The sequence below is a fragment of the Oreochromis niloticus genome, linkage group LG4 (genome assembly GCF_001858045.2).
Source record: "Oreochromis niloticus isolate F11D_XX linkage group LG4, O_niloticus_UMD_NMBU, whole genome shotgun sequence".
Lineage (NCBI taxonomy): Eukaryota > Metazoa > Chordata > Actinopteri > Cichliformes > Cichlidae > Oreochromis > Oreochromis niloticus.
Window position 1 is genome coordinate 18,951,731 of NC_031969.2, and position 12,272 is coordinate 18,964,002.

General features: G+C 41.1%; 1 protein-coding gene across 2 annotated transcripts in view; it reads left to right on the top strand.

Moving 5' to 3' along the window:
* prkcab (protein kinase C, alpha, b) overlaps positions 1-12,272 on the top strand; it is a 118,879-nt gene that overhangs the window by 99,360 nt on the left and 7,247 nt on the right. The window contains exons 9-16 of one of the 2 annotated variants that reach the window (XM_005461073.4): positions 621-650; positions 4,237-4,377; positions 4,478-4,651; positions 5,194-5,285; positions 7,189-7,251; positions 8,004-8,142; positions 9,962-10,042; positions 11,785-11,892. In XM_005461073.4, the coding sequence (XP_005461130.1) occupies positions 621-650; positions 4,237-4,377; positions 4,478-4,651; positions 5,194-5,285; positions 7,189-7,251; positions 8,004-8,142; positions 9,962-10,042; positions 11,785-11,892 (828 nt within the window). The remainder of the gene's footprint in view (positions 1-620; positions 651-4,236; positions 4,378-4,477; positions 4,652-5,193; positions 5,286-7,188; positions 7,252-8,003; positions 8,143-9,961; positions 10,043-11,784; positions 11,893-12,272) is intronic. The other variant, XM_003456365.5, reaches the window with a different exon arrangement.

Below are 12,272 nucleotides of genomic sequence, written 5' to 3' on the forward strand. Positions count from 1 at the left end.
TTTTAATCAAGTCAGTGGAAGCATGCTTTACAGCTAACGTTTGCTCTCTAGTGGCCTCGCCGTCGACTGCAGGTCGTTCATTATTTTAACACCTTACAGCATGCAGCCTTAAATAAAACTCACGACCTCTTTATGTCCATATTATTAAGGTGGCTGCTATATTGAACAGTGCAATGAAAACAGGTGCAAAACTGCAAGAGATTTTTTAAAAAAAAAGGGAAAACGGAGACGGCAGAGAGCGAGAGGCGTTTTATTAAAGTCTAGTCCTGCGTGTGTGCAGGCGGAGGTTTAATACTCTGTGTAAACTCACAGCAAGTCCTCAAGGCGCCGACTCTCTCTGCTTTGTTTTTAATTTTTTCACTTCTTTTCTCTCCACGCCGTACGACGCTGACCTCGACTTTCCTCCGAGGCTCGCGTCTATGCACGACTGTGCGGTTGCCGTGGAAACTAAGGCGGGATGCGACAGATGTGACAGAGCAGGAATCTCTCTGTTCTCCGGGCCAATTACGATTTTAGAGTTCACGGACGCGGATTACAAGTGATCAGAATAATGTCTTCTCTTGTCTCTGTCCACACGCTGGCACACACCGGCTAACCTTTGAGTTTCTCCTTTCTTCTAGGACTGCCAGTTAAATATCCACTATCTGAAGGTAGCTCCCCTGCCTGCTTCATCTAATTTTTTTTTCTCTCACTTGTAGCTTGCCTCGCACTTAATTTACTTACCGAATTAGGATTGTTTGTGAATCTCTGCTGGGATTCCACAAATCAATCTGATTTACTAACAACGGCTTTCAACAGCACACAGTTGAATCAGCCCAATTTGCTTGCTGTTACGGACCCTTTGTAATAATTTGTCTTCTTTCTCTAACTCCTCTCGGGCACTCTTACACTCTCTCCTTGTCTCAGGCTCATAATCACATGTAAGCATAAAGTAAAACGAACCACACATTACGATGAATGAATGACACATTTTGAGGTTTTCACAACTCCTGGTGTGTCTGCATTGAAGGTCACATCAGAAAAGTCTGATATTTGCAGCACTTGCAAATGGCTGCAGAGGAGTGGCTCGCAATTTTTCAAGCCTGTGTTAAAGCAATAGTCAGGTACAAGCAGTGGAAAAAAAGGAAGTGTTCTGCTTGCAGTAATCACTCCTCCACCCGCTGACACCAGCCATTAACGCATCCCCCCTTTTTTCATCCCAGTGTCAAGGACAAAATCCACAATCCTTGTTTTGTGCACAAATATATTCAAGACGAGAGATGAATTCCTGCCAGGGTTTTACATCAAAATTATAGATGTAGAACCTTCGTGCCACTTGACAAATAAATCAATAAATAAAAGAAAGAATGAATAATTTTAAAAACAGAAGGCATTTTTCATGTTGAACTTGAGAGGATGGATTCAGCAGCCTCAGAAGCTTGAGGAAAGAAACTGCTCTGAAGTCTGGTAGCAGCAGCAGATGCTTCTGTATGACTTGCGGGCTTTGTGCAGACAGCTCGCCAATATCTGTAATACTGGAATGATTGGTGCCAGTGATCTACTGGGCGGTTTTAATCAGCAAAGCCTATTGTTTCCAGTTGTTTTCTGTTTCTTTGTAAAACTTAACACAGGACACAAGGCAAAGGCAAAAGTAGACAGAGCACTATGTTAGTAAGTATCTGCTTGATCTGTGTAACTTACACTGCTAAAACATGCCATTAGCTGTATATAGAATTATCAGTACGCCACAGTTACTTTAAGAATGACTCAGAAGAAAAAAAAAATCATCTGAACTACAGAAAGTGCTCCTAACTGACTGCAGCGTCTTCATCTTTCATGCAGGAGGTTCAAAAACATCAAAGCAACATGAAAAATAAAAGAACAAATGAGGCGAATGACTTAAACTCTGTTTTTGTTTTTTTAGTCTGTATCTTTAACAGTTTCATTATGATTATAAAAATGCCGCGCGTAAAATCTTTAGCTTATGTCCTTCATATCTTCTAACACACATACAGCAGACAGCATTGTCTGTCCCTCTGTTGTAAACTTGTGGAGCACAGAGAAGCTTACTGAGAGGCTCTTTAAGACAAGATTAACACCTTTAAGGTCAAGTCATGATGTTTTCTTAAGTCTTTTTTTAAAAGATACTGGCATAAACCCTGAAGGCAGACTTTCCAATTAGTTTTATTATCAGTGTACTTCCCATTGGTCAAGAGACTAAATGTTAAAATAGGAGGCATTGATGAACACTCACACATGCCAGATCCTTCCACACAGTGGCAGTGTTAGATTTATTAAAAGACCAGTGAGTGGCTGCTTTGTAACGGTTTGCCTAACTTTTGTGTGGCCACAGCATCTTTGTGTTGATATTTTGTGAGTGCTTGTGTTGGAGACGTGCCGGTTTCCTTTTATACGCTATATACCAGCAGCTGGTCCATGTTAGATAGGTGCAGTTTTGTGTTTGAGGAATGACCACTAGGTGTCCCTCCAAGGTAAGGGTATCAGTGGAGCAAGCGGTGGAAGCTGAACTTGTTCAGTTGCAACCAACAGCACAACCTAGTGTTTACCATCTTATTCAAATGTGTTACTATTTAACAAAAAGAGCAGCAGCAATGCGGCATGTCAGATCTACCTAGCAACATAAAACAATTTTGTGTCCAATTTCAAAACAAAAGCATAATTTTTATGTCATATTTTTATGTTTCCACATTTTTTTAGGCCTGTAACACCGAAAATTGCATTAAAGGGAAATTTTAACCCCAAATAAATATGGCCTGTACTCTGGCCTGCACTGTGAGCTGCTGTGAGCTGACCTCAGCTGTCGAGTTACCCCCCAGGGGACCTTGAGTGTGGTCACGCTGACCGTTAACCACTGTATGTTTATATTTTTCTGTCTCCAGCGCTTTTGCATACTCCTGCAAATATCTGGTCAGTTCATTTTCATCACAGCTGTCTCCTCTCCACCTCAATTACACTTGGACTGTCAGGTGAAATTCATTAACCGCAGTGAATTAGTGGATCGGGCGGCACTCAGGGTCAAAATGAAAACCACTCATCCCGCCCTGGTTGTTGACTGACATACCTACTTAATGTTTAGAATAATCAGCTGCTAACTGACCTAACCAGATGTACGTGTAGAGCCACTTGACACGAGTCCAATAAATATGTGATAAGTATTATGTGAAGTATACCGTCACATTTAGTAAAGAGTAGAGAAATGGTTGTCCTGGAAACGGCTCTCGTGGCTCACACTGGTTGTATGGTTTTTTTTGTTGTTGTTTTTTTTGTGCTCAATCTGACAGAAACAGACAACCGCTGGACCCGTGATGGGAGCTGGCAGGGTCCTAATTGCCCTTTTTTTTTTTGTTCAGAGATGCTCAGCAGAGCAGTGATTATAACAACAGGGATCCTCACAACACTGGCAACCCCCGCTGACTGTCCACCAGACAGTTTCCCAAAATGCACCAGTAGTGAAGTCTCGCTGAATAACTGAGGATGTTTGAATATAACAAAGAAACTGCCACGAGTGCCATAAAAAAATTTGGCGCTGATTACTTTCGGCTCTAGAAGGATTAAACAAGCTTGACTTTATATTTTCTTGTGATTATGCAGCAAACCTGTTTTTCTTTTCTTTTTTTGTATGGATGCATGTGTCTGTCATTGCTCTTTGTAACGATATCACAATGTAATAACTAACAATTACAGAAGCAACTGCCGTGCATTATAATGTGATTGTCAGCATGCGAAACACTTTAAAATATCTCCAGAGAGATTGAAAATGTAACAAATCATGAAAACTCCATTTATAAAACGTAACCTTAAATGAGGTGTAAACATGTTACATGTTTCATGTAAAGAACTGTCACGTTATCCATAATTTATTGGAATTTGTTGCATTTTTAACCATTCAGAAAGATATTTTTATCACATTTTGACATGTTTTTGTTGGTATTGCATTGTGAGTTGTTACAGTATGGTTTTCTGATTTTTATATCTTATCATAAACTGGAAAACAACAGCAACGGGTGGCATGTATACTTCCTTCATCCTCCTGACTGTCACAAATTAAGGTGGTGGTGATTAAGTCCTTTTCTTTAACTTTGCTGGGATCATGCTTACAGTTATTGACAAGCAAAAACAAAATCTGAAGCACAGAACAAAAATGTGCAAACCTTATTCACGCTCAAAATCTAATTTGACTCTATTTGGCATGTGAGTGAATGCAGTCTGTATCCTAACACACGTCTGTCTCTGCAGAAAGCAAAGCTGGGTCACGGTAAGAAAGTGATCACACCGTCAGACCACCGGCGGTTCAGCTTCCCGTCAGGGAACATGGACCGGGTCCGACTCAATGACTTCAACTTCCTAGCTCTGCTCGGGAAGGGCAGCTTCGGCAAGGTGAGAGAAAATAGATGCTCCTGTGGTTTTCATTTGGTTGATTTTTCTATCTCATCGTCTTATGGTGGCTTCGGCTCTTGGCGTCTCCCCCCCGACGCAGGTGATGCTGGCTGAGATGAAGTCGACGGAGGAGCTGTACGCTATAAAGATCCTGAAGAAAGACGTCGTGATCCAGGACGACGACGTCGAATGTACGATGGTGGAGAAGAGAGTCTTGGCCCTGAGAGACAAACCGCCCTTCCTCACGCAGCTCCACTCCTGCTTCCAGACAGTGGTGTGTAGAAACTTCAGCCCCTGCTGACGTCACAGTTTTCAATCATACTTCCAAAAATATCAGTTTAATTTACAAAGGGAGCCGTTACTTAGCGCTCAATCTGTGTGTCCTATTGTGTGTGTCTATCATTACGTCTATATTTGCTTTTTCCTACTTACATTTATTTGAACGGCGCTCCTGCAGAGAAAATTGAAACTGAACTGAGACCACCCTTTGAATACAAAGTCCTCCTGTATGACGTCAACTCTGCGTAGACGGGGTGACTCAAGGAGTCCTTAAATAAAATTATATTTAATGATCAAACCTTTGTGTCCTATAATATAGATCTATAATCTGTACAGCAGGCTTTAATAGAAGAATGTATTCAGTCTGAATTATACTGTAACTCTAAGATATATGGCTGTAGACTTTTAGACAATGAATATTATATCTGCATCAGATTCACAGTTTTCTGAAGCTCTTTCAGTGCGAGGTGTTTATCTTTATGTAATCTTGGACAATAACTAATTCTTTTCTGTCTTCTTCTTTTTGTGTGTGTGTAGGATCGGTTGTACTTTGTGATGGAGTACATTAACGGAGGAGACCTCATGTATCATATCCAGCGTATGGGCAAGTTTAAGGAGCCACAGGCTGTGTAAGGATGTTGATATGTTGCATGTTGATATCCTGCAGCTTACATGTTTTACAGTCACAGCAAGTTATTTAAAAGTACACATACTTACAGTAATGATGCCCCAGTACTATAGTAGAGTAATGTGTGAACTATAGTATTCCTTTTAACTTGGTACATAATGACAAAATGAGTGTCAAATTAAGAGGAAAATCATATTGAAATCACTTGATTTTTAGGTGATTCTTAGATATGTTATATTTTAAATATAACAATATGATTATGCTAAATAAAAGGCTGAAAACAGAGAGTCTCAGTGCAGCTCATGGGCCAGTGGTGTATTCAGCATAAACCATTCTGGTATTTGTACTGGTGACTCTAAGCTGATGTATGGCCCTATCTATCCAATTCAGTTCAATGATGTAATGTAGCATGGAGGGAGATGAGTGAGGACAAGCTTGGACATACAGTATCACCTACACAGGCAGCTTATTTCTTGAGTAAGAAAAGTAAACAGGAAACACTTGTAGAGAACTTAAGAGAAATAGCTTATTTTGGCTGAAAAACAAGCTATTGTGGCCACCTTGGGAAAGCGCATCCTCTTGCATTAGCTTTTATTTGCATGGCTCCATGTATTTTGATTGCCTTGTCTGTCGTCGTCTTGCTAACACAAAACCAGTTCAGTGAATTTCTCTTCCTACTTTTTTTTATTTGCAGCTGTTTATTTTCTGAACTCTGGCCGTGTTTAAGTTGGACCCAATGCTGCCTTTAACATTTAAAAGTAATTCCCGTTCTGTTCCTCACAATGGGGACTAGGGCTTATTAATTCAATTTTGGGATCGGTACTTAATAAGATTTTCGTCAAGGGTGATCAGGATTAGGAATGAGTATATCAGAACGATCAGAGCAACAGAAGTTTGGTTAGAGAGGCGAGGCTGAGAAGGTTTGCAAATGTGCAGAGGAGGGATAGTGGATATACAGGACAAAGGATGTTGAAGATAAAGCTGCCAGGCATGAGGAAAAGAGGAAGACAACAGAGAAGACTGATGAATGGAGTGAAGGAGGACATGCAGAGGGTTGTTGCGCGGAGGATGCTGGGGATACGGTGAGATGGAGGCAGCTGATCGGTTGTACCGACGCCTAAAAGGTGAAGAAGACTCGGTGTCAGCAGATATCAAATCAGATTGTAACTGAAAAAGCTGGATCAGTGCATTCCTGCTTTCCCCTATGCAACAAGGGGAAAAAAGCACTACTAGCTTTCATTCATTCACCTTTCCTGTCACAATATGAGTGTGACTAAAGCCGGTCTACCTGGTTACACACTGCTTTGCACCTGACGGTTGGTTCAGTTGCGTGGGTATTTCCACTATACGTCAATCAACGCGATGCTTCATTCTTCACCCGTGTCGTAGCTGAGATGAGTTTAACTCCCCCACTTCAAGTGGTTAATAGTTATTTTGCTTGCCTCTGCTGTCGCTGGATTTCATTGACACTCCATGATCTGTGGTCTCCACACTGCTGCCTGTCGTACTGTCTACGCCCCTCACAGGAAGCACTTCTCTGTAATTTCAACTCTTTCATTCTGTCCATCAGAGCAGACTTGTCAAATAGGTGTCAAGGAATATAACAGCCTGCTCGCAGAACAGAGCCCCCCCAAAAAAACGCAAAACAAAAAAATCACAATCTACAACACGAAGCACCGTCTGCTGAAAAGACGCATTACAAAGTTTTTATTTGGTGCATTTTCCCTCTGTGACACACTCTGGCTTGCTCAAAGTGTCAGGTCACCCCATGATTTGTAATTTATTATTCTTTAGGGAAAGGGAACCTTGTGTATTGCTTTAATATATTCCCAGACAGTTTTCTTTTGGAAGATATACAGCCTATTTTATGGCTCGTATATTATGTCTGTTTTTCAATTTTGCAGGTTTTATGCCGCAGAGATTGCTGTCGGTTTGTTTTTCTTGCACCGAAAGGGAATCATCTACAGGTGGGTGACAGATGTTGATGGTTGTCATGATGTTTCATCACTAACTGCATTTAATTTTAACACTCGAGCACTTTTTTTTACTGCAAGCCTCAATCGCCCATTCAGACACACATTCGTACAGACGATTGACTCACTGGGCCCAACCTGGGGTTCACTGTCTTCCCAGTGATATTCAGGAAGGAGCCGAGGATTTAATCATTGACCTTCCTGTTAGTAGATGACTTGCTCTCTCTCTTGAGCCCCTAAACAAAGAGATTAAAACGGACATGTAGCTACGCCTTGATCGTCTGTCTTTCCCTAAGCCACAGTGTTACATCCATACTGATCACTCAAATCTAAAAGAAAAGTGATTGAAGGAGACCAAGGTCACCCCGCTCCTTTTCAGTACTCCAGCCAAATGTTCACATTCATTCTTCATATGCGAGTAGCGCTCTGCTTGACATACAGAGTCTAGTATGTGACAGACGTAACCGCCAGAAGCGGTGGCCGAGGGGTGGGGAGGAAAATGAAGAATCGAGACATAAAACACAAGCAGAGATGCGGGCTGAATTGTAAGAGCAACGACGGCATAAAGATAAAAGGCTGATGGGAAAATAATTTCAGGCCTAGAAATTACTGCTTATTACTCCGTGTATGATGTACGCCGCAGGCAGATAAACTGCTCAGAGACGGCAGAAATATCGGCTTAGCCGCACGTAAGAAGTGTTAAAGGAGTCACAAATGCACTCACACAAATGCCGCCTCTGCTGCAGGGATCTGAAGCTCGACAACGTGATGCTGGACTACGAGGGCCACATCAAGATAGCAGACTTTGGCATGTGTAAGGAAAACATGTACGAAGGAATGAACACGCGCACTTTCTGCGGCACCCCAGACTACATCGCACCGGAGGTGAGATGTCTGCAACTTAAAAAAAACCCCCCAAGGGATTACAGTGAGAGTAACAAAACAAAGGTGACATTGCAATAGTGCAGTTTATTTTGGGACTTCCGTAATTATTTAATACTGATTGTAATGGAGTTTTGTCTGTCTTTCTGATTGTCCAGTACTTTAACTTTGCATTTTCATTACAGTGACTGAAATTCTAGAACTAAAAATAAGATTTTTAATGTTTTAATTTGTATTTTTACTTTGAAAAAAGAGAACAGTAGTTAGATGAAGGGGGGGGGATATCTTTTACCATGCGTACTGCACTATAGGCCTACTTTGAAACAGAGTAGCTATAAAGCCATGCAAGCTGCTTTAAGTCAATGTTTCTGTGGACAGTGTGAAACCAAGCTAGTTGGAGAATGAGTTTCATTATTCTACCTGTGTATATGCAAATTAATGAAATAAAAGCTCCCTATGATAACAAATAAAACAATTAGCACCGATAACTTAATATAACCATACTAGTAAGATAGCAGTTTAAAAAGAATCCATAAAAACTTTACAATATATAAATTTAGCTCATATAAACATTTCAAATGTTCATTTTTCTAAAAACAGACCTTGGAAGTCTTTCAAGGGTGCATAAAAAATACCGAATGGTGGAATCCAACAGAACTGAATTAAGTGAATTATAGTGAAAGATTGAAACCATGGCTTTTTAAATAGTGTGAATAAATGAACAGAAAGATGTGCAACATGCACCGTTATGGTTTGAAGTTTCTTGGATATCAAGACATCTCTCAAGCCTGTGAGAGTCGTTTAAGTGATCTGTGATTTTTTTTTTTTAGCTTAAGAGCACCACTCACACTCATCACAACAAGGAGCACCAGAGCTGCTCTGAGGCTCATGCAAAACTTGCTGTGAAATCAGATGCTCAAAGAAAATATCATTTGTGGGTGGATGCTCAGAAAGAGAAAGACTTCAGATCACTAATAAAAGGAACAGAAATAGAGTTAAGAGTAAAAGGAGGAGATGAGTCACTCAGGGTGATGAAATGTGTGATTATCTGTTTAGTATTATGTGCATGCATACGCATATATACACACATATACACATATACATATGATCTGTCTGCAATGATTCAGAGGGGAGCATCTCCCAGGTGGGAGGTGAGGGAAACCCTTACTCTTAGTCGTCGTCTTTTTTTTTTTTTAAACTTCCTGACTACTACTCCAGCTGCTAAAATAACACCACATATTAATAACTTTCTAAATCTTTAAATATGCAGGAACACTGACTGAGATTGACGTTGGCTTTAACGCTAAACTGTATTTTTTTTTCTTAACTTAATGAATCCAGAGAAAGATGTAAACATTTGCACCTCACGTGGCTGTGGGTTTATCTCCCAAGAAAGCCGAGAAACAAATTATAACTTTGGGAGCTGCATAAATTGCTGCGTTTGTGTGCAGCTGTGCTTTAGCGCGTTGCTTTTGCGTCTCCGTGATTATCATTTCGCGTGTGTAGTCTGTGTGTGGGAGGGAGTTGTGGGATGGCAAATTGGATGGTAGGAGAAAACGCTTTTGTTATGGAAGCTCGGAATAGCTGAATGTGTTTAATGGTGGTTGATTTGCTTGTTCACTTTTCTCTGATACTTTCACTGTGTCTGCCTTTGGTTGCATACAGTACAACACTGCAGTCATCACCTTTTGCTGCACAGTCGAGCAGCAGTGACAGAATAAAGGCAGGTTAGAAAAGGATTTTGACAGCAGGGATGTTGTTGCTTCATGCCCTCACAGTTATTCCACCTTTTGAATATATTTTCTTTTCTCATTACTTTCAGATTATAGCATACCAGCCTTATGGGAAATCAGTGGACTGGTGGGCCTACGGAGTTCTTCTGTACGAGATGCTGGCAGGACAGGTAATGTGCTGTTTTTCGTGCACCAATTCTACTTACAGATGTATTCTTAAAATTGTGCTTAAACCTGTTGCAAGTTAATCAGATCTAGCCCACATTTTAATATTAGATTAGCAGTGATGATAAGACCCCACGAGGGATGTTACGATTGAGATGTGCTGCCACTCAAGCGCAGCCTGCGGTCAAAGCATTTCCTGCAGTCATTTGGATCTCTGATTTCTTGAAGTCTAATTGGCTGTTCCCCTGGAAAACCTGGTCTTGTTAGGAAAGATAGCATCCATTCAACTTTGGATGGAACACATGGCTGACCCTCCCTGAGCCTGGTTCTGCCGGAGGTTTCTTCCTGTTAAAAGGGAATTTTTTCTTCCCACTGTCACAAAGTGCTTGTTCATAGGGGGTCATTGGATTGTTGGTGCTTTCTCCGTATTAATTTAAGGTAACAAAGACTTCAGTGGGAGAAACGTTTCATCACTAATCCAAGCGACTTCTTCAGTCTCAGCTGACTGCAGGTTTCCCCAACCTTATAAACAGCACATTTGCTTAATGACCGAAACCACTTTTTGGGGTAAGGTAACAAAGATTTACCTTGCAGTATAAGGTGCTTTGAAGCATCTGCTTTAGTGATTTGGCGCTATATAAGTAAAAGTGCCTTAAGAGCTTGAGAAAAGAAGCTATAAGCCACCTTTAGTCTTGAGAACTGTTCCCAGGCACTTCCACACCCACTCACACTGTGTCTCTGGGGACCCGAAAAGGTAGAATGTATTAGAGTAGGTAGAGAAGCTCACTTGCCCAGTTGACACTTCCTGCACCCAATAATTATGTAATGCTGCTGAAAGTACATCATGTTTGTGCCATTCAACCAACCAGTAGCAACAAAGCTTATCACTTTCTTTCTTCACTTCACACATTGCAGTAACCTGTGAGTTTTGAGCTCCTGTACTACGCCACTGACCTTCTGCTTTAAGCAAAGACATTTCGAGATGTGCTTTCAATCTCCAGGAAACTGTGGGGCATTTTCCTTCTCTATATTCCGACATTTTAGATGAAAATTAATTAAGATCGGCTAGCATAGTAATCAGATTAACTGATGACGGAAACAGCAGCTAGCTGAAGTGGCTCCAGCTGTATTAATGAAAGATGAGCAATTTGTTGAAGAAAAAGAGAGACAGGGGGAATGACAAGTAATTATCTTCCCAATGCTCAGAAATGAAAGAGAACAGAGAGAAGCCTCACAATATCTGTGTGAATACAGAGTTTGGTTTTGATTGAAGATTAAAAGCGACTGCAGCAAAGCACAGCAATATTTCGTCTTATTATTATAACCAGTGTGTGTCCTTGGAACAAGAAATCGCAAGTTATCTTGGCTCAGACACTTACGGTGTGAATAAAAGGTTTCCAGTTTCCAGGCAACAGTTTGGAGGAAGACATTTTTCTTAGTTTTCATGGGTCATGCTTGGAAACAATCACATAAACTGTTATACCAGGATTTGCTGTTTGTTTACCGCTCATAAGACGAGTCACTGCTTTGAGTAACCTGGAGTGAACCACACAGGAACCGTAAGTAAAATAACAGCTTACAAAGATAGCGATGCCTCATAACACACCTAACACCACAGCGAATCACCTTCACCTGCCGAAGTTGCCGCCTAAGTGTCTTCCACATAACAAGCTGCAAATCGTCATCCTCATTATCATCATCATCATCTTTTGTCTGAACTCTCTGACACTGCTTCTGTTCTCTTCAGCCGCCGTTTGACGGAGAAGACGAGGACGAGCTCTTCCAGTCTATCATGGAGCACAACGTGTCCTACCCCAAGTCCATGTCTAAAGAAGCCGTGTCCATCTGCAAAGGAGTAAGTACTGTGTAAAAGGCCAAAGGACTTCAGATAAAAGGCTCCTGCTGCTTTGCTAAATCTGTTTGTTAAGAGAACTCCTTGAGCAGAAGGCTTGAGAAAACATCATCAGATTCAATTAGAACCAGATCCACAGTAAAAAGGTTTAGCCAGGTAAAAAGAGAGCCACAGAAAACTCTGGCTTTAAGCTCGACACAGCTCGGTAAGTCATTAATCTCACTTCACAGGACACCGCTCTGGTCCTGGTAGCTGAACCTCCAGGGTATAATGATATAGGATATAACAGAAAGCCGGTTTCAATAGCTGTCGTGTGCAAGAGTCCGGTATGATTTAATGAAAAAATGTTATGTTATATTCATTAAAGCTCAAATCATGAAACA